Genomic DNA, 22,504 nt, shown 5'->3' on the forward strand with positions numbered 1-22,504 from the left:
CAAGGGGATGCTCTCTGGCAGTTGTGACCCCCCCCCCCCATCCCATGAACACTGAGGCCTTCAACAGGTGCACATCCCTCTGAGGTGTGCCAAGAGAAAATCCCCAAGCAAGCCCTTCGATCTACCCCAATTGTATTTGAATTTCCTCCAGTATACAGACCAAAGGGTGGTAATCCCTGCACCCAACACCCAATTCTTCACCACTGATTTTCAAATCTTTTTAGCCATGGGACTTTGCCTGAAATGAAAACTTAAGGAGAAGACAATAATTTGGCTGAAAGTGGAACTACTCTGAGACAAGCCCGCCCTCTGCCCTTGCCCCTTCTTCCCACCTACACAGCAGCCTAAGCAAGTACAAATAATAACCCGGAAACAGTTTTGAGCAGGTGTAACCAATACCCCCTCAACAGAAGAAAAATCTTAGTCGGGCATCTGTCAAGTGATTCCCTCTGAGCATGACTGCTAGGTGTGCCCTCCATGATAGTTGCAGAGAACAGGTCTGAAAAACAAGAAGATACTTGCTGAATAATGGTGATTCTTAAATATTTTTGTGTCATAGACCCTATTGAGAACCTGATGAGCACAAACTCTTCTCCCCCATGTGTGTGTTTTCCATGGGGGGAGGAGGGATGCATAAACACAAGCACTCAAAAGCTTACAGACAATGTCAAGGAGTTTTTGGAGCAGGAACTTTCCTGAGTTTCCACAGACTTTGGGTTAGAAGTCCTGCTGTATAGGATTTTTAACCAGCAGTCATTGGATATTAAGGATCAGCCACCAAAAATGATGACATTAGTTTTGCAATAGTTAAATTAGAGTCTTTGTTTGGGGCAGATATTAAACAGCAAGGCTACCTATCAGTTAAAGCCTTTACTTATTTGTGGCAATCAAATCATGTTTGCTCTGTGAAGAAAATGTTGAACTCTCTATCCCAAATGGCAGGGGCCTGAACCCAGTTCACTCAAAATGGATGACAAGTCTTTAGGAACCAATGAAAAAAGGGGATCTGGAACACCCCTCCATCCCTCCACCCCAATCCTTGCACTGAATGCCATCACTTTTAGGAGACTCTTCTGACAATTCTGACTTGTGTGCTGGCCTTAAGGTCCAGGTTCTGAATCACCATCAAAATCCAAAGGTCTACACCCAGTTTCAATGCAGAGTCAAAGGAACAAACAAAGATGAAATCCACTGTTAATGCTGCTTCATTCCTAACAGATTTCTCCCCAAAGCGAGAGACCAATTGTGGTCAGTATGAAAATAATTGTGTCTCAAATGCCTGTTCCTCATGTACATATTGATCTGAGAAGGCCAGGCTAGTGATTTTCTAGATATTTTATATGGGGCTGGCATAATTCTGGGGAATGAGTAGCTGCCCTTTTAACAAATGGCACAGTCTAATTCTGTCAGATAGAAGGTGATAAAGAGAAAAAACATGGACGAGCGGCAGACCCCATTAGTCAGATATGATTTTTTGCTCCGGGAAAAGGAGACGTGCCCCAGATGAGATTAAGGTTTTGTCCATTTGTTTCTAAATCAATTTTATAATCTGAAAGACTCGGAAAACAGCCTGGGATCCATACCAGGACAACTGACCTGTAATTGTAAAAACTAAAACTAAACCTTCCGGATCGATATCTAGGTGCTAAGTTTTCACACGACTTCCTTTAACCAAATGCATCGCCCACATCTACCTTCCGTACAGTTCCACTGGCCAAACTCAGGTCCTTCCCTGTGAAGGGTCTCTCACGGAGGCAGGAGGAAATAGATTGTAATACTAAATTTGATGAGATTCCAGGTGGCATGTTCCCATTCCCACCATGTTAGTTGGCCGAGGATTTGGTGTGTATCTGTGTATGTGTGACTGTTCTTATCACACCAGTGATAAGAAAAATAAACATCTTCATCACCAGGGCACAACCTGTGAATAAAATTATTTTTAGGTTAATAGTGATACATCAGGAGAGGACAAACCTCTGCGTGAAGGTACCAGAGACAAAAATTGTCCAAGTCCTCAGAAAAAAAACAGATCAGCGGTAGAGTCGGCCAGCCCCGAGGCTCACCCTCCCTTCTGCAGCTTTAGGACAACTCTGCCAAGGCATTTGCAAGTAAAACTCCATGTATTTGCCACATACGGAACTCCCAGGGCTGGGTAACCTGTAAGTCAGGTCTCTTCTCTGAAGTTCACTAAAATATCTAAAAGCAAGCTGCAGAAACTCTGCTTTTTAGGTCAGCTTCGGTGTTTTTCAACAGCAGGAACAGGGAGAACCATAGGACACTAGGATACATTCAACGAAGGCTGATATGTAACATTTGAAAGTCATCCTGGAGCTGGGCTTTTTTTTTAAACGTGGAGAAAATGCTGAGCCTCCCACTGTTCCCTCAAATGACCTGGCAGATGAAAGACAGGCTTTGTAAAAAAAAAAAGGGTTTCTAGGACTGGGGTTGCTCAGTCTAGAAGACGTTAACATGGCTCCCTTCAAACGTGTGAAGAATTTTGATCAGGATGATGGGGAGGTGTAATAGGAGAAAAATTGCTTTAAATTAAAGCAGGCAGGATTTCGGGGTGCATAAAGCCAGATCACAAGGGTGAATGAAGGTAAAGACAGTCAGTTCTCTAAGGAAATCTTTAAAGGTATCCATCTCCAGAAAGCTTCTAGAAAAAGTAGCTCTCCCTCATTGAAACTTCCACTTCTTTGAAGGGATTAAATCCTTTGCCTGTCGGGTTCTGTCCCTACCCTGTGGTTCTACTATCTTCTGCTCCTAATGAGCTGGTTTAATCTGGAGCATCTGGCCTTGTCTTGGAAGAATGGAAAGAGCTTGGCCTTCAGAATCAGGCTGTCTTCAGCTTGGCCCCACGCTGGTCACGTGACCTTGGACAGCCTACACAAGGCTGGCGTCCTTGTGGACACAGAGGGAACTACCAGGCCACTTTAATGAGATCTGGCGTGTCTTGTGCCCAGTGCAGTACTCACCCACACTCATGTGCTCAACCACAAGAACTGTCCAGGCTTGGCCCCCACTCGCACACCCCATCACCTCCTTATACTTCTCTCTCTGTGTTTCTCAAACATGAGAATTCCCAGATTCCTCAGGAATTGTTCAGATGTCTGGTTCGAAATCTAAGATCCGTGGAGGTGAAGCTGGCAACCCTCAGTTGCCCTGGTAATTCAGACGGTGCCTTCTTTTTAGATGATCAATGAAATTAAAGCCAAAATTTAAAAATTATTATAAATAAGAACTTGCAGACCACTGAGAATATATCAGCAGACTCTTGTTTAAGAAACCGTCCTAGCTTAGCTTAATGAGTATTCTGTCACTAGGTGTTTAAAACTATACTTTCTTATTTAGCCAGAGTCTCCAGGTTCCACATGCTACATTGATGTGCGCAAGGAAAAGGGGATGCTTTGTCCTTCTGTAGCTGCCGTACCCTTCCTCCTCCACCTCCCCAGTCTGCAGAGCCAGCAATGTAAACTAGCCAATCCAGGAACACTCAGCCTCTTGTGATTTCAACAACTTTATCTCTTTAAAACCGACTTTCCTCTTCTAGGTAAATAATCAGCCCTCCAACCCCTCCACTTTCTCCACTTTTGCCATCTTGGGGAGCCAGAGGGGAAGCCTCTGGAGTCCTTGTGGCTGCAGGGCCATCTGAGGGCTGAGCAGGGTCCTCTGGGTCCTTGCAAGTCTCTTCAGTGATGGAGCCTCTGTTCACAAAGTCATTCTCGCCCTGCTGGCATCCTAAGGCCTGAGAACCTGTCTGTTCCCTGTGTGTGAGGTCAGAACACAGTCCCTCTCCCTCAGGCCCCATCATGGCTGCCACTCTCATCCTCCCCAGGGCCCTGGCTGTCTGCCCCAAGGCAGCCCCTTCCTTCCCACCATAGGAGCCCCTAGGAAGCTCATCTTCCAGCACCACCAACGATATTCCATGAGCCCACTTCTGGATGCTCTCTGCCCCACACAGGAGCTTGAGGAGACCTGGAGCCCCTTCAGGCCTCCCTCTGAAGCCTTTCCTCAGGGTCTGATTCAACTCTGATATAGCTGCCTCAAATTATTAGGGGCCAAAGGGTCAGAGACCACAGGCAGCTTATGCGGCTCCTTCTCCCTGGATCCCAACTGAGGAACAAGCAAAATCCAGCATTTGAACCTCAGGGAACTTCAGTCTCTAGAAACTTCTGTCTCCACAAAATCTGGGCTACTCGGTCACCATGTTAAAGAGGTGAGCTGATCAATGATCAATGATCTTTTCGTTCTAGATCTATACTCTTTTTCCTAGGGTAATTAGGCTTAGCTAAGAAGATGAAGATACAGGGCACCTGGGTGGCTCAGTCGTTAAGCATCTGCCTTCGGCTCAGGTCATGATCCCAGGGTCCTGGGATCAAACCCCATATGGGGCTCCCTGCTCCGCGGGAAGCCTGCTTCTCCCTCTCCCACTCCCCCTGCTTGTGTTCCCTCTCTCACTGTGTCTCTCTCTGTCAAATAAATAAATAAAATATTTTTTTTAAATGAAGATACAAGAGAATGCAGTTTTAGTGGGAACTGAAAAACATGAGTTTCTTATTCTCAAAATAATGTCCCCTTATATATACCAGTGCTGATCTATAAAGTGGGAGGATTGAGACAGTGCACCGGTGGGCAGGCAATTCTTATTTTCAACCAATTACATAAAATGTTTTATGCCCAGATACACATATTGCTGATAGTTATCCAGCTTGCCCATAGGAATTTCATCCTATGATTTTTTCTTTTTCACGTCACAAAAGTTTCTTAGAATTCTCCACTGTCTTCATAACACTCTTAGTAATCTGTTTGAGTTGCTGTCCAATATTTTCATACTTAAGGTCCCTTTGAAGTACAAGAGTATATTCTTCAGGCTGGAGATTCTGCAGATCCTCAGCTTCTCTACATGTTGAGTCTAGGTTCCCGACAGACCCTGGAAACCAACTGCCCTTCTCCCCCTTCCTCTGAATTCCGCTAGAAATCTGCCATCCCCTACTCAAGTACCATGTACTTATCTACTGTTGTCTCACCAGGAAGTAGATTGTGTATACTTCTCAATGCTTCTTAGCGCTTTGGGGGCGTGGATGCCAATGAAATTCTAATGACAGCTGGTACCCCTCCCCCTAGAAAAGTGCATGTAAATTGAAGTCTGCAAAGAGTATCAAGGATCCACAGAGGCCAACAACAGACCCGTGTTAGCTGAGACCCCAACTTAACATCTACTGTCCCAGCTCTCATGGAGACGGACATGAAAATCAGTACATGGGGAAAACGTATAAGTTTATAACACAGAGTAGGGATGGCTTGATCTTTGTAGGAAGAAAACACAGACCTATTTTTCTTAGAGATGTAAATATTTGTTAATGTACTTGATAAACATTACAGGGCCAAATATTACTCAGTAAGTTTTGAAGCTCTGGCGGCTTTTGATAAGGATGCTTCCATCTCTGTTCGTGGTATCACATCTCCTGGTGTCAGATCCCTGTACGTATGCCTATAGTGTTTATTGAACTCCAGGGCCATCATTTAGCATTAGTACAATTCTCAACACTCAGATAAAACTTGACGTATATCCTGATAATCTCTAGGACTTCATTCTTTAAGATTCCACTCAGCTGTCACCTATTCCTGTTTCTCTCCCGACAACATCCATCCAACCAACTAGGTGAGGATTCCCCCTGAGTCTCATCAGACACTCATGTGTGTGCCTTGAACACAGTGTGTCAAGATGATGTCTCTCCATCACACCATGAATGCAGCCAGAGCAGGAGGGTTGTCACTCCCACCTGTGAGCTCCAGTGGCCAGCACAGGCCCAGAACATAGTAGGCATTCAGTACATGTTTGCTGAATGTGGACTGAATTGCCATTGACCCAAGTCTTCAAAGGTTCTTAAAAGGTAAAGAAATAGGCCAAATCTAAAGAAAGCAAACTGGGAACTAAAATGAACTGGTATTTCAGTGTGTTAAATCTGTTGAGTGAGCTGGTAAAAGAGGGCTCCTGAGTGTGGGTTTGGGGCCAGTTGCTGATTTCCGGGCTAGTTTAATGCGTACCACATGATAGCAGTGAAACTATCTGGTAGACAAGCTCAGCTCCTTAAGCTCATCCCTAAGCCTCCGCAATCTGACCCAGGCCCATTTTCTCTTCCATCCCAAGCCCCCCACTGTCCCATTTCTGAGCCTTATTCCTCTAGCTACACCAAGCAATCTCATGCACCCTGGGTCTTACTGGCCCTGCTACTTCCTCATCAAGAATGCCTGACCCCACGTCTACATATTAAAACTTTCCTCATTTTTCAAGAGCCTGTTCAGAGGCCATTCTCCCCATTGAGCTTCCCCGTGTCCCCAGACAAAAGAATCCTTCTCAAGCATGCTGGGAGCACTGGTCACCTCTCCTGAGGCCCTCATCACTGATTCTTGCTCAGGACCAGAGAAACAGTCATTTCCAGTGGACTCTTTTTCTTTTATCAACCCAGGGGCTCTTCTTCTTCACTTTTGTGTCATCTGTTTCCTGCTGCTCACTTTTATATCGACAGCTGCCTTCAGCATCTGTCCAGTTACAACAGTATCAAGTAAATTTGATGCACAAACATCATAAAGAATGAAAGAATCTCTCGCACATTTTTTAGCACAACAAGATGGTCCAGATTCTTGCGGCAAAATGTTATATGATGAGGCCCTTCCTGTTGAATGATTAACTGAATGAAAATACCATATTTCCTTTTGTCCTTATAAATACATTGTTTACTCATCAATTCTTGAGTTTGAGAAAATTCACCTTCAGACACTATCATCTGAAGGCTCTTAGCCTGAGACTTTACTTGTATAATCAACTTACTGTCATTGTTAGAGTCTAAAGAGTTGCTCTCCTTCTCTTTGAGTTCATCTTCTGAGTCATCTAATAATTGTGAAATGTTGTTCTCTGTCACTTTTCTTCTCTTTGCAAATATGAAAAATTTTGAATTTTCAACTGTATGCAATATAAAAGCAGACTCAAAATAAATGATGATTTAGTCCGTTACTGAATCATCCTTCCAGGCCAATCCATTCTTCTGTTTTATTATTTTGGTCTCTTTTAGCATAATTGAGAATAATTGATGAGTAATGATGAAAGATAATTCCCAGGATGATGAAAGAGCAAGATATTTCAAAAGATAGAAAAATAAGATCAGAAAGATGCCATCATGTATCATAGATTTATCAAAGAGACTAGTGAACCCACATAGTAATTACAAAATAGAATGAGTTTTATTTTATTTTAAAAAAATAAGTAAATTTTCTCTGTGTTCTTTAGAAACCCTTCAAGAAGGAATAAAAGCAATGAAATATCAAGCCTTATAAATAGAGCAAGTCAAAGAGGAAACTGAAACACTAAAGTCAGGTCTAATGGACCCTGATGGTGTAATGAGAGTTATCATGTTAAAATTCCATACACGTTTGTCCAACTTACGGCCAAGGACATACTGAGAGTCACCATCTCCCTGTCTTCCTGAAGTTCCCCAGGCCTGGTCAGGGATCTACTCCTATAAGAAACTTTGGAGGTGTTCACCAAATGGATAGTAGGAACTGAAGGTGTAATAATTACACCGGGACTGTAATTATGAAGGGAATGTCACACAGTATTGCTTACCTAAGTGCAAGGACCTTGTGCCATCTCAAAATCTTTGCCCTTAGCCTAGAATGCCGTTCGTCTTTCTCTCTCCCTTTTAGCTGGGTAACTGCTACGCTTTGAACATCACTTCTACTTTGAATGTCACTTCCTCAAGGAAGCTTTCCCAAACTTCAAGCCCTGCCATTAAGTACCCCTTCGTGGGCTGTTAGAACTACTGTGTCACCTCCACCGGGTGGGTCTGCCAACCAGGTGTGCTGAGCTGTGTACTGTCAGCTCACTGCTGCCCATGGCGGGCGCTCAGTAAGCATCTTGTGAATGAAAGACCCTGAATGAATTCAAACCTGTTTCTGAGGACAGGTGCTCACCTGCCGGGCCCCCTAAACAAAGTGTTAAGGTGCATGTATTTGAGAAAGTAAAAGTGAAAAGTAAAAGCCCACGTGTAGAGAAAGCAGATCGAGTTAAAAGAGCTTGATTTTCCTGGACTGTCCTTTCCTGGGGGTGATTGGGAACAAGCAGTATGACCATGGCAGAGGAGTCCTCGGCTCACGCTTCTGGCTTACATTTAGGTGTCGGGTGATCTGTCAGAGACTGACATCAGTAACGAGCCTCGGCACCCTCAGGCTGGCGTGGCCACCACCGAGGAGAAACTGAGAAACAGGCTGTATGAGTTAGCGATGAAAATGAGTGAGAAGGAGACGTCTTCGGGAGAAGATCAGGAGTCGGAGCCCAAGACAGAGTCTGAGAACCACAAGGAAAGTCTGTCCTCTGAAGAGAACAGCCAGGGCGTCCAGGAAGAGCTGAAGAAGGTAAGTGCCGTGAAGCCGCCTGCAGGCAGCTCGGTGTGGGCAGCGGGAGAAGGGGGAGGCAGAGGAAGTTCTGTATTTGCACAGAGGTGTGCTGGGCCCCCCACGAGCTGTCTCACAAATGCCCATCCCGTGCATGCGGGAGAGCCCCAGGAGCCCCTGTTGGTTAGCGCTGAGTGGTTCAGTCGGGGAGAGGGCCCCGCGGGTCCCAGGCCTCCCGAGACCTGTCCTCTCCTTCTACTAACTATCCTTCCCAAGACAACCCTTTACTTTCAAGTCTATAATTAATGCTCACCGCCTCTCTCATTAGTAAAGGCCCATGTTACTGCCTTCCCCTGCCCTTCCCCAGAGGAACTTTGCCTGTGGGTTGAGAACATCTCGCCATCCCTCTTTTAGTCAATGGTGATGCTTCAGACCATGGTCTTTGTGCTAAACGTGGCCTGCTGCATCATTTATCCCTGCTGTTTGCAGATTTGGGTTTGTCTTAGCCTCAAAATCGTTTTCCAAACAAACCATATGTGGAATCTTGGTGTTTTAAACAGGTAAAAGTCCCCAAAATCCCAACCACTTGATCTCCAGTCCCAAACTACCCCTCCAAGTACCCAGGGACATTGCTAGGAAACCACAGAAGGAAGAACCCCTGGCAGAAAGGGGGCCCCAGGCCCCCTGCCCCCTAATAAGTGCTCTGCCCCCTGTCTTTCCTCTATAGCTTCTCAAAGCACATGCATGCTAGACTCGGCCACTTTAGAGTCAGGATATCCCTACTGCTTCCAGTGGAAGAGAAAGAAGCTAACATTTGTTGAGTGCCTAGTGCTTTGCTTATGTTAGTGAATTCATGTCATAGAGACCTACTGAATTAGATGCAGAGGCTTGTCCTGAGGGTACTTACCCAAGGCCCACAGCTAGTCAGCTTCAAAGTTGGGGCTGCATCACAAAGGTGCTCGGCCTCAAATCACAGGCTCCTTCCCTTACAACGAGCTGCCTCTCCTGTAATCAGATCTTGCTGGAAACATCTAGATTTCTTTGCACTTGTGGTCAGTTTTTTCCCTCTTCTGAGAGTACATTGTATAACCTCACAAGTTCCCTGTAGTCCATGTGAATGGGGCAATGAGCCCCTTCATCTGTTCAACAGCCAAGCTGGGGTGCTACATAGGAGGAGCCCGGCCAAGCCAGCAAAGAGCACAGATGGTCAAAAGCCAGCCCCGAGGGAAGTGCAGGCCATCTTCCACGGCCAAGCCCCTGAGCCCTCCAACAGCTCACACTCTGCCTTTCACTCATTCCCATCCCCCGCTCTGTAATCATTGAGGCCTCATACTCCTCAATCCATCAGGTCCTCTGCCTGCGGACAGTGCACACTTCTGTCCCCTGCCATGTCTGTGGGCTGGAGCCTTCACAGACAGCCCCTCCCTGGGATGTGGGCTCCAACCCATTGCTTCCTCAATGGTAATGGCCTCTGCTCCTCTCTGTTACTTGAACCAATACCCCATGATAGTCACATTTGTCTGCCAGAACTCAGAGCCAGATGGTAAGTGAAGGATATCACATTATTTCTTACAATGGCTCTGCATCCTACTGGCTTTGCTGCCTGATGGTCACAAGGCTCCCCCAAATCCTGCTGTTCCAGCAGCCTGCCAGGCCATGATGAGTCACAGACTCCCACCCCTTGTCAGCCTGCACGCCTCATCTTCTGGAGGCACAGCCACCAATCTGCACTGTGCTCTCTTGGACAGAACGTGAACAGGGAAAGGAGGGGCCAGTGGGGAAAAAATCTAAGACAAGCTCCCATCCTGCCCCGTGCCCTCGCTGAGCAAGAAACTAGGAGAGTTGCTTTTATTCAAGCTCCCAAATGTGTCAGTTTCTCAAAATTTAAGTCATTCTCCAGCCTACCATGAATCAGTGCATTAAAATATCCATCAGATATCACTTACTGTATGTAAAAATCCGGGTAACAAACTGAAAAAGATAATTAACATATATTTTCTGCATCAGGCATGGGTTACTCTGGGATGGGAACACAGGAATACAGGTTTATATCTTCAATATTATTTAGAAGCAGAAGGATATAGAGATAGGCTTCAAGGTAACACTGAATTTGAAACGCAACCATGCAATTTGCAAACTCTGCAAACTTTGGCTAGTGTCCTAACTCACTGCCAGTGCTTAGAACGAGCCGGGGTCATTTCTTGCCTCCCACCAGACCCTGTCACCCGGCTGCTCTCCCTGTCCCTCCAGACCCTGCATGGCTACTCCAGTCCTTCCTCCACTCAGCAGCCAGAACTGCCCTGCAGACCCCGAACCTGCTCCCAGCACTGCAACAGGCCCACACCTGCCGTGTTTTTCAGCTGATCCCTGGGACCCAGCCCCGGGCTTCATGGTTGATTGCATGAACACATCTTGGCCTCATCTGTAAAATGAGGATAATCATACCCCCGATAGAGTTGTGAGTGTTGAATTGTACATCATAGCGTTCAGCACCTAGCAGGAACCCAGCAAATACCGGATCCCCTATCACAACCTCAAGGAAAATAAACTTCACAGCTGTGAGTTAACATCCGTCTGCTGGTCAGTACAAGCTTTGTACCTATTTCCAGGCAACACGTGGCATGTCTAACATAGGTCTGTAACCACATCTTGGGCTTTGTCGTGCTAGGTAGAATATAAGTGGGAAGACACTGCATGGGAATGCCCCATGTTCCCATCTTCAGGATCAGAATAACTGACTTCCCCTGTGAGCCAACCACAACTAGTTTGTACAGCTCGAGTGTGCACACGTGCTGTCTGCACACGGCATGGTTTGGGCATGGAACTGGGCTCATATGACTATTTCAGAAGTGGTCAGTGCTCCCCTAATCTCTCTGCCCCGGCAGTGCACACTGGCCCAAAGTCCAACTGCCTCAAGGCCCCTGATGAAGCAGGAGCTCCTCTTCCTGTGCAAAAGGCAGGCAGGCCAGAAGGAGAGAGAGAGCCCTGCCTGGGAGCAGTCCTAACCAGTGACTGCCGAGAAGAAAGTCAGTACCCCAGCTATTTGGCCTCCATGGGCATGGCGACTCTGGGGCCGAGCTACACACTGCCTCCCCAAGCTCCCCAGCCAACAGAGCTCTAGGCTCCTGCAGTGATGAATAGTCCTCCTTGACGCCCTTCCCTCCCCTGCCCCACGTCCCCCTCCTCCACCACTGTTTCCCGGGATCGCCTCCCGAATGAACTAAATCCCTGTCTCAGGTCTGCTTCTGGGTGAAACCAGGCTAGGTCAGGTTAGTGCTTTGCTCATCTGTCACTGTCCCCCTGCCTCCACCCCTGGCCCTGCTTTCCGGGAACCAAAGCAGAGGAATGTGCATGTTCCCACTTGACATCAGTGGCTGTTTAGTGTCTTTAATATGACAACCCACGTAAGAACGGGGGCTTCAGAATCCTGTCCAGTCGCAGAAGAACCATTTTAGAAACACGCATTATCTTGACTGGAATGAGCCCTTTGCTGTAGGCAAACTTGTCCTATAGGTGGCTCACTTTCTCTGGAGGTTGGAAGGATAGTTACCACCATCTGAATTTTTACCAACAGAAGAACAAGCTTGCAGAGCTTGGGGCCAGCCCAGAAACCTCTTGGGGACTGGATTCCCAAAGAGTCGTTTTTTTCTTTAAGTCACCTTATTCCATCAAACCTCAGGGGTCAGCCCTCTAAACCATGTGATCTTTAGAGCCCAGAAGTGAGCACTTGCTTCTCCTCTACCATTGCGCAGATGGCCATGCCAATGGTTCTGGGAGAAAGTCCTGGCCAAAGCAGTTCTTAGAAGTGTCTGCTCTAGGTATGCAAGGACAGCATTCCGGAAAGAAGGAGCAGAAGAATGGCTGAGGACTCCTGGCCTGACTTTAGAGACTACGTCCAAGGGCTGGACCTCTCACAAGTCCCATAACCCTCCCAGGCTTAGAGCAATGGTCCCCCAGGTCCCTTCTGGCTCCAAAATCCCCTGGTTCTAGATACGTAACAGATTAGATAGATTTCTATGTTTCCTGACCTAAGTATCCTTTATGACACTGTTTATATGACAAAAGATGTCCCACATATCAAGCTCTTAGAACATAAGTGTCTGTTGAAGGCCCAAATTAGTAAGTTCTTGCATTATAGTCAAATTTGTATAGCCGGTATCCTGAAAGCATTTTATTTAAAGTGCCTTTGTTTATTACCATTACAAGTAGCTGGATCATTGGGCTTTGCTTTCACAAGGGAGTCACAGACCAGCAGCTATCTCCCATATGTATAGTTTCATGGAATAATTCTCATCAAAGTATTGAGACTTCTCTCAACTATTAGATGTCTTTTTCCCCAAACAAGAGATAAATTTATGCATCTTCTCCTGGATGCTCCCCATTTACTAACACCAAGGGACAGGGATACACAATCCTGGTCCATGATCAAGGAGACCGATCTATGGACTGTTTCAAAATACCCAGAGCCTTGGCTTTCTGAAGTTTAATGTGCTCGTGAAAACCTTTTCGTTGATATCAGTGTTAACATAAAGTCAACTTTGTCTGCGTATGTCTCGCCCCCGTAAAATAACACACTGTTCACATAAGGATTCGGTGTCTTTCATCCCAGGTCACATTCTATTTCAGAAGAGTGTCTTCATCTCCAGTTGGTGCTAAAGAGAATATAGTGTTAGGTACTGACTGGTATCTTACAAGTGATTGATCTCAGTAGGGCTATGCCTGTTGAAGAACTAACACCTCTTTTCTGACTGTCCATTTAACAGTTGCCCTGGGGGGTGGAAATGAGCTTCAGCTGTGCACTTAGAGCCAGAGCTCTTATCCACAGGCCTTGAAAAGGTGAGGAGGTTCCATACCACTCAGGATGTCATTGGCATCACTCATTCCCACAGCCATATCCTGTGTGTGTACGGGGAGGGACCTCCCAGCCCGGGAAGAGGTCCAAGTTCTCTCCTGGATCACTGGGGCTTCAACCGAACATCATCTCCTCTAGGCAGAAGATGAACTGAGCACTAGAGAAAGATTGTTCAAAAGTCCAGTGCAAAGATTCCTTACAGCCTCTGTGAAATGCAGGCGTTATCTGAACAGACAGGAAAAATGATATTGCCTCAGCCACAGCAATACAATGGCACATAAGACAGATGCAGTTTGAAGCGAGAAAGGCAGAGCTGCTCTAGAAGGTTGCAGATAGAAAGGTCTAGAAAACAAGGTACTGGTTCAGAGTTCTTGCCCCACAAAAGCCCAAAAGTAAGATGCCCTGAGGAAATGGGACTGTAGGAAGTAAGAGGGGAGAGAAGAAAAAGAACATACTTTGTGTGTCTGCAGCTTGGCAGAATAAGCAGGACTGTGCTCTTGGAAAACATTTCTGGGTGGAGAGAATATAAAAACAAAAGAAAGAAATATATACGAGTCTCACCTACAAACACAAATACTGAAATCCTAAATAAAATATTGGCAAACCAAATGTTGCAGTACTAGACTCACATGCCCACACAACTAATACATTTATTCTGAGAATGCAAAAATGAAATTAATAGAAGGACACTCACTGTTATAATAAATCACTTAGTAAGGACTGTTTTTTAAAACCACAGGATAATCCCAACTGATGCCAAAATGGCCCTTGGAAACATTCAACACATATTCCATTAAAAAAAAAAAACTCTCAATGAATTAGATAATTCTGATGACAGATATTCATCTCAAAGCACCTAGAGAGGGGCACCTGGGTGGCTCAGTCATTAAGCGTCTGCCTTCGGCTCAGGTCATGATCCCAGAGTTCTGGGATCAAGCCCCGCATTGGGCTCCCTGCTCTGTGGGAAGCCTGCTTCTCCCTCTCCCACTCCCCCTGCTTGTGTTCCCTCTTTGGCTGTCTTTCTCTCTGTCAAATAAATAAAATCTTTAAAAAAAAAAAAAAAAAGCACCTAGAGAGTTTTTCCTGAATGAGAACTCATTGTAAATATCAAAAATATCTTAAACATCGTAATATTTTACTATTGATCAAACAAATCCATGAGTTATAAATGCAAATACTTTTACATAAATATTTATGTTGTCAATCAAAATAGCATGTATATACGTTTGAAAAATAATAAGAAAAATAATAAGATTTATTTTAAATTATAGGCAAATACTTTGATATTTGTAATGATTTTTTAAATATTGACTATTTTTAAAGAAGTAAATAAGCAGGGGCACCTGGGTGGCTCAGTCGTTAAGTATCTGCCTTCGGCTCAGGTCATGATCCCATGATCCTGGGATCGAGCCCCGCATCGGGTTCCCTGCTCTGCGGGAAGCCTGCTTCTCCCTCTCCCACTCCCCCTGCTTGTGTTCCCTCTCTCGCTATGTCTCTGTCAAATAAATAAATAAAATCCTTAAAAATTTTTTTAAAAAATAAAAATTGAATTAAAAAAAGAAGTAAATGAGCAAAATTGACTGTAAAATCCAGACAGAAGAAATTGGCAAAGTGGCCAAAGAACCATCCTCAGAAAGAAGCTAGTCCCCGTGGTCTTTGCCAATAAAATCCATCAGTCATTCATGGTACAAATTACTCATACAAATTAAAAGTATCCCAAAAAATTGAAGGAATCTAAGTTTACTTTATTTATTTAAAAACTTGGTCTGGGGGCGCCTGGGTGGCTCAGTCGGTTAAACATCTGCCTTCAACTCAGGTCATGATCCCAGGGTCCTGAGATCAAGCCCCACATCGGGCTCCTTGCTCAGCAGGGAGCCTGCTTCTCCCTCTCCCTCTGCCTGCCACTCTCCCTGCTTGTGCTCTCTCTCTCTCTCTGTCAAATAAATAAATAAAATACTTTTAAAAATTAAAAAAAAATAAAAACTTGGTCTGAATCTGACCCAAAAATCGTATGCCTCCAAAAATTTACATACTACCTCACTGGTTAACAAACATTCAAAAATTCTTAATATGTTAACAAATTGTTTCCAATGGCCTATTTTTTTTTTCCTGAGCTTTACTAATAATTTCAAAAATAAAAGGAATCAAATGGCACAACTGAAGCAGAAAGATATCTGGGACACTAAGGTGATGTCCCACGTGTTTCTATGCACACCCTCTGGTACATACCATTGATGTCCAACTGCCTATTAAAATACTAATTTACAATGGCCAAGGAGGATTTTGTCTAGGAATGTAATAACCTCAATTTTAGGAAACCTATTAATATTTTTCATTATAATCACAGATTAAAGGGGGAAAACATAATTACTTTGATAAATTCTTAGATTGATGTTTGATAGGTAGTAGGAAATTCATACATATTCATAAATATTGAGTGAAGAATAGCTGATAAATAGGAAGATAAAAACTTAACAGTAATAGCTGTTAGCCTTTTTGAGGTTTGCCGATCTCTTCAGGAATTTGATAAAAACTTTGAGCCTCTCTCCATAAAACAGTAAAGAATGAAAATGATTAGGGGTGCATGGATGGCTCAGTTGGTTGAGCGTCCGACTCTTGGCTTAGATCATGATCTCAGGGTCATGAGATCAAGCCTCGCATCAGGCTCTGCACTCAGTGCTGAGTCTAATTGGGATTCTCTCCTTCCTCTCCCTCTGCCCCTCCCCTGCTCATGCTCTCTCTCTCTCTCTCTAAAAAAGTAAAAAAGTAAATAAAATATATTTTTAAAAAATGAATATGATTTAGATAGATTCCCAGGAGGAGTCTCACTCACTTATGCATCAAATAATAGGAATACAGACCCCAGCCCCAACTGTGGACCCTGACGTGGCCTGTGAGCCAGCTCCAGTGCCTCAGCCAAAGCAGCCCCTGGAGAACAGTGACTTAGACGATTACCTACCTGCAAGAGCAATGTGGAAGTCCAGGAGTCCAGGCGCCTGGGTGGCTCAGTTGGTTAAGCAACTGCCTTCGGCTCAGGTCATGATCCTGGAGTCCCAGGATCGAGTCCCACATCAGGCTCCCTGCTCAGCAGGGGGTCTGCTTCTCCCTCTGCCCTCTTCCCTCTCGTGCTCTCTGTCTCATTCTCTCTCTCAAATAAATAAATAAAACCTTAAGGAAGTCCAGGAGTCCATCAGAGAAGTTCCAGCACACTGTTGGAGCAAAAACAAATCTAAGACTGGACACATTGGAGAGGATAAAAGTAATAGTTTGACTTTACCCACCTCACCCCTCCTCCGAGGTGGCACAACTCAGTGCCAAGAGAGCCTTTCTTGGCCTGTGATTTCTCCCATGGGAGAAAGTAAGACCATGTAAGTGAGCACCCAGCTTCCCCAGCTGTGCAGGACACTACCAAAGAAGTCTGTTTATTGCTCACCCCATTCAGAATACTGAGTCATAATCTACATGACTAGGAGATGGTGAGCAGCTATGAGAACAGCAGCCAGGGCTCAGAATGTATCAAGTGGACTCAGATCCTATTAACTGCATCATGGACTCCCATCTAGAGCCCGGACCACCACTGGGACACCTCATCCATAGGTCTCCCCATTGTCTCAGACACCCCCCGTGCTCTGTGTGCCTTACCCACACACATCTCCACCACATGGCTGGCTCCCTATGTGCACTTCCAATGGCTATAACGAAAGCAAGCTTCAGCAAATGGCTAGTGAGCATGCATACAAGGCATGACTAAATCTGTGAGCAAGAGAGAAACCACAAACTTGAGGATAGCACTGCCCTTGGGAAAGCAAAAGGGAGGTTGTCAGCACTCAGCCTGTGCATTGCAGAATTGAGAGAAGGCATACAAGCTTTAAAATTCTGCCTGAGGAGGGAGAAAGAAGTGTGGAGCAGGAGTATCCATAGAAGGTCTGAGAAAGCCTCAGAATCCCTGGTAAAGCCGATGGAAGGTATTTCTCTCCTGAAATCAGTCAGTAAAGACTGGAGGAAGTGACTGCTACTTCAAATGCAAAGATAACAACACAAGACTTAAAGGAACATGAAAAATCAAGGAAACATGACACCACCAAAAGATCACAATAACCTTCCAGTAACTGACCCCCCCAAAAATGGAGATTTGTGATTTACCCAATGAAGAATTCAAAGCAGCTTTTTAAAGGAAGCTCAATGAGCTATGAGAAAACATGGAAAGTCAATTCAGCAAAATTAGGAAAACAATGCATAAAACAAAATGAGAAGTTTAACAAAGAGGTAGAAATCATAAGAAGGAACCAAACAGAAATTCTGGAGCTGAAGAATACAATGAATGAAATGAAAGATGCCATAGAGAGAATCAAGAGCAGAATGGATCAAGCATATGAAAGAATATGTGAAGTAAAAGACAGGACCTTGGAAATTATCCAGCCAAAGGAGAAGAAAAGAAAAGAATGAAAAAGAATGAAGAGAGCCTATGTGAACTATGGATACTATCAAGAGAAGTAATCTGAATTATTAGAGATCAAGAAGGAGAAGAAAGAGAGAAGGGGGCAAAAAGCTTGTTTAAAAAAATGATGGTTGAGAGGTGCCTGGGTGGCTCAGTCAGTTAAGTGCCTACTTTCAGCTCAGATCATGACCTCAAGGTCCTGGGATTGAGCCCCACGTCAGGCTCCCTGCTCCAGTCTGGCAGGGAGTCTGCTTCTCCCTCTCCCTTGGCTCCTCCCCACCCATGCTCTCTCTCAGTCTCTCTCACTCTCTCTTAGTCTCTGTCTCTCAAATAAATAAAATCTTTAAAATAATAATAATAATGGTTGAGAACTTCCCAAATCTGAGCAGAGATTTGACCATCCAAGTTCATGAAGCTCATAAGTCCCCAGACAGGTTAAACTCAAAAATTTTTTCTCGAAGACTCATCATAATAAAACTAACAAAAATGAAGGACAAAAAGAATCTTAAAAACAGCAAGAGAAAAGAAGCTTATCACTTATAAGGGAATCTTCATAAGGCTATCAGCAGATTTCTCAGCAGAAACCTTACAGGCCAAGACAGAGTGGAATGACATACTCAAAATGCTGAAAGAAAAAAAAAAACCTGCCAACCAAAAATACTTTATCTGACGAAGTTGTCCTTCAGAATGAAGTACAGATAACCTCATTCATTCCCGGACACACAAAAGCTGAGGGAGTTAAGCAACACTAGACCTGCCTTACAAGAAATGCTGGAAGTTCTTCAAGCTGAAATGAAAATGCTCTAATTAATAATATGAAGGCATGAAAATATACAACACACTGATAAAGGTAAATATATGGTCAAATTCAGAATATTCTAATACTGTAATATGGTAGTGTGCTAACCACTTAATGCCAGTAAAAAGATTAAAGGACAAAAATATTAAAAATAACTATAGCTACAATAATTTGTTAATGAATACACAATATCAAAAGAAGTAAATTGTGACATCAGAAAACATAAAGGGAGAGAGTAGAGGGTAGTTTTGTACGCCATTGAAGTTAAGTTGCTATCAGCATAAAATAGTTCACTATATCTGTAAGATGTTTTGTGTAAACCTTATGATACAAAGCAAAATCTACAGTAGATACACAAAAGATAAAGAGATGGGAGTCCAAGCATACCACTACAGAAAATCATCAATTCACAAAGGAAGATGGCAAGAGAAAAAGAAGGGAACGAGAGAACAACAAAACAGCCAGAAACCAATTAATGAGATACATTAATTAGACCTTACCTGTGAATAGTTACTCTAAATGTAAGTGGATTAATTTCACCAATCAAGAGACATAGAGTGGCTGAATGGATAAAAAAACAAGACCCAACTACACACCGCCTACTTCAGCTTTAAGGGCGTACATAGGCATAAAGTGAAGGGATGGAAAAAGATATTCCATGAAAATGGAAACCAAAAGAGAACAATGGTAGTTATAATTATATCAGACAAAATAGACTTTTACTCAAATGCTATAATAAGAGGCAATGTCATTATAAAATGATAAAGGGGTCAATTCATCAAGAGTATGTAAAAATCATAAATATGTATGCACCCAATATTGGAGCATCTAAATATATTAAGCAAATACAAACAGATCTGATAGGAGAAATAAGCAACAATACAAGAGGGGTAGGGGACTTCACTACCCCACTTTGAACAGTGGATAAATCATCCAGACAGAAAATCAATAAGGAAATGTTGGATTTGAACCAAATGGACCTAAGATATATATATATATATATGGAACATTCCATCTAACAACAGCAGAATACACATTCTTTTCAAACTTACATGGGGCATTCTTCAGGATAGACATATGTTAGGTCACAAAACAAGTCTTAACAAATTTAAGAAGGTTGATATCATGCTAAGTATCTTTTCCAACTACAGTGGTATAAAACTAAAAATCAATAACAGGACGAAAACTGGAAAATTCACAAATATGTGGAAATTATATAACACACTCCTAAAAAATCAATAGGTCAAAAAAGAAATCAAGGGGTGCCTGGGTAGCTCAGTCGGTTAAGCATCTGCCTTTGGCTCAGGTCATGATCAAGCCCCGTATCAGAATCCCTGCTTGGAGGGGAGTCTGCTTCTCCCTCTCCCTCTGCCCCTCATCCCTTCCCCCACTCATGCACTCACTCGCTCGCTCACTCTCTCAAATAAATAAAATCTTTAAAAAATAATAAAGTAATAAAATAAATCAAAGGGCAATAAAAAAATCTTTGAACAAATGAACATGGAAACAAAATATATCAAATCTTATGGGATGTCGCAAAAGCGATTCTAAGAGGGAAGTTTATAGTGATAAATGCCTACATTAAGAAAACAGAAAGATCTCAATAAGTAACCGAACTTTACACCTCAAGAAACTAGAAAAAGAAGAACAAACTAAACCCAAAGTTAGCAGAAGAAACAAAAAACAGAGCAGAAATAAATGAAATAGAGACCAGGAAAACAATAAAAAAGATCAATGAAACTAGAGCTGGTTTTGAGGAAAAAAATAAAATCGACAAATCTTTAGCTAGACTAAGGAAAAGGAGACAAGATTCAAATAAATAAAATCAGAAATGAAAGAGGAGACATTGCAATTGATATCACAGTAATAAAAAGTACCATGAGATAATACTATGAACAACTGTATACCAACAAGTTGAATAACCTGGAAGAAATGGATAAATTCCTAGAAATATACACCCTACCAAAACTGAATCATGAAGAAATAGAAAATCTGAATAGGCCAATAATGAATAAGAAGACTGAATCAGTAATCAAAAACCTCCCAACACAGAAGAGCCCAGGACCAGATGGTACAGTGGTTCATTCTACAAAACATTTAAAGAAGAATTAACACCAATCCTTCTTAAACTCTTCCAAAAAAATAGAAAAGGAAGGAATACTCCCAAACTCATTTTATAAGGCCAGTATTACCCTTTTATCATAGCCAGATAAGGACTCTATAAACTGAAGGCCAATATCCCTGATGAATATGGATGCAAATATTCTCAACAAAATATTAGCAAACTGAATTCAACAACACATTAAAGAATTATACACCATGATCAAGTGGGATTTATCTCTGGGATGCAAAGATGGTTCAACATACACAAATCAATAAGTATAATATACTACACTAATATAATGAAGGATAAAAATCATGATCTTCTCAATAGATGCAGAAAAATCATTTGACCAAATTCAACACCCTTTCATGATAAAAACTCTCAATAAATTGTGCATAGAAGGACACACCTCAACATAACTCACAGATGACAAGCCCACAGCTAACATCATACTCAATGGTGAAAGACTGAAAGCTTTTCTTCTTTTACAAGGGTGCCCACTCTCACCACACCTCTTAGCATAGTACAGGAAGTCCTATCCAGATCAGGCAGGAAAAAGAAATAAAATGCATCCAATTTGGAAAGGAAGAAGTAAAATTATCATTGTTTGCAGGCAATATGATCCTACATAGAGAAAATCCTAAAGACTCTACAAAAAAACTATTAGAGCTAATCAACAAGTTCAGTAAATTTGCAGGATACAAAATCAATATACAGAAGTCAGTTGTGTTTTATACACTAACAAAGAAACATCTGTAAAAGAAATAAAATAATCCCATTTGTATTACCATCAAAAACAATAGACTACTTAGGAATAAATTTAACCAAGAAAGTGAAAGATCTGTACTCTGAAAATTATAAGACTTTGATGAAAGAAATTGAAGAAGACATGAACGAATCGAAAAATACCCCATGTTCATGGATCAGAAGAATTGATTTTGTTAAAATGTCCATACTATCCAAATCCTTCTATAGAATCAATGCAATCCCTATCAAAATTTTATCAAAATTCCAATGGCATTTTTCACATTAATTGAAAAAAGCAATCCTAAAACTTGTATTAAACCACAAAAGACATCAAATAGCCAAAGCAATCAACAAAGCTAGAGGCTTTGCACTTCCTGATTTCAAACTATGCTTCAAAGCCACAGATGTCAAAATAATATGGTACTCACATAAACAGAGACATATAGGTCAATGAAACAGAATCAGGAGCCCAGAAATAAACCCTTATATCCTCAATTGGGAATGCTCAATGGTAAAATGATAGTCTCTTCAATAAATAATAAGGGAACACTGGATAATCTCATGCAGAAGAACGAAACTGGACCCCTATCTTACACTACTCACAAAAATTAACTCAGAATGAATTAAAGACTGAAGCTCTAAAACTCCTCAAGAAACATAGGGAAAAATCTCCTTGACATTGGTGTTGGCAATGATTTTTTGGATATGACACCAAAAGCACAAGTAACAAAATAATACATGAAATAAATAAGTGGAACCACATCAAACAGAAAAGCTCATGCCTAGCAAAAGAAATAGTCAATGAAATGAAAAAGCAACCTACAGAATGAGAGAAAATATTTGCAAACTATATATATGATAAAGGTTAATATCCAAAATATATAAGGAACTCCTACAATTCAATAGCAAAAAGCGAACAACCTGATTTAAAAGTAGGCAGAGGATCTTAATAGACGTTTTTCCAAAGAAGACATACAATAACCAATAGGTAGGTACATGAAAAGATGCTTAACATCACTAATCATCAGGGACATACAAATCAAAACCCCAATGAGATATCACCTCACATCTGTTAGAATGGCTGCCATCAAAAAGAGAAGAGAAAACAAGTGTTGGTGAGGATGTGGAGAAAAGGGAACCCTTGTGTACACAGTTGGTGGGGATGTAAATTGG

The 22,504-nt window shown here is 42.7% G+C and overlaps 1 protein-coding gene and 1 long non-coding RNA gene across 5 annotated transcripts in view; one reads left to right on the top strand and one right to left on the bottom strand.

The window, feature by feature from the left end:
* The window catches only part of MYRIP (myosin VIIA and Rab interacting protein), a 400,010-nt gene that overhangs the window by 347,503 nt on the left and 30,003 nt on the right, over window positions 1-22,504 (top strand). For all 4 annotated transcript variants that reach the window (XM_034992452.1, XM_034992478.1, XM_034992462.1 and 1 more), the window contains one exon: window positions 8,173-8,412. In XM_034992452.1, coding sequence (XP_034848343.1) covers window positions 8,173-8,412 — 240 coding nt within the window. The remainder of the gene's footprint in view (window positions 1-8,172; window positions 8,413-22,504) is intronic.
* Window positions 1-22,504, bottom strand: part of LOC118002191 — an 86,477-nt gene that overhangs the window by 2,748 nt on the left and 61,225 nt on the right. Inside the window, exon 2 of the long non-coding RNA XR_004676977.1 lies at window positions 367-499. This is a non-coding gene — a long non-coding RNA (uncharacterized LOC118002191). The remainder of the gene's footprint in view (window positions 1-366; window positions 500-22,504) is intronic.

Source organism: Mirounga leonina, unplaced genomic scaffold (genome assembly GCF_011800145.1).
Source record: "Mirounga leonina isolate KUSES-001 unplaced genomic scaffold, KU_Mleo_1.0 Mir_115, whole genome shotgun sequence".
Classification (NCBI taxonomy): Eukaryota; Metazoa; Chordata; class Mammalia; order Carnivora; family Phocidae; genus Mirounga; species Mirounga leonina.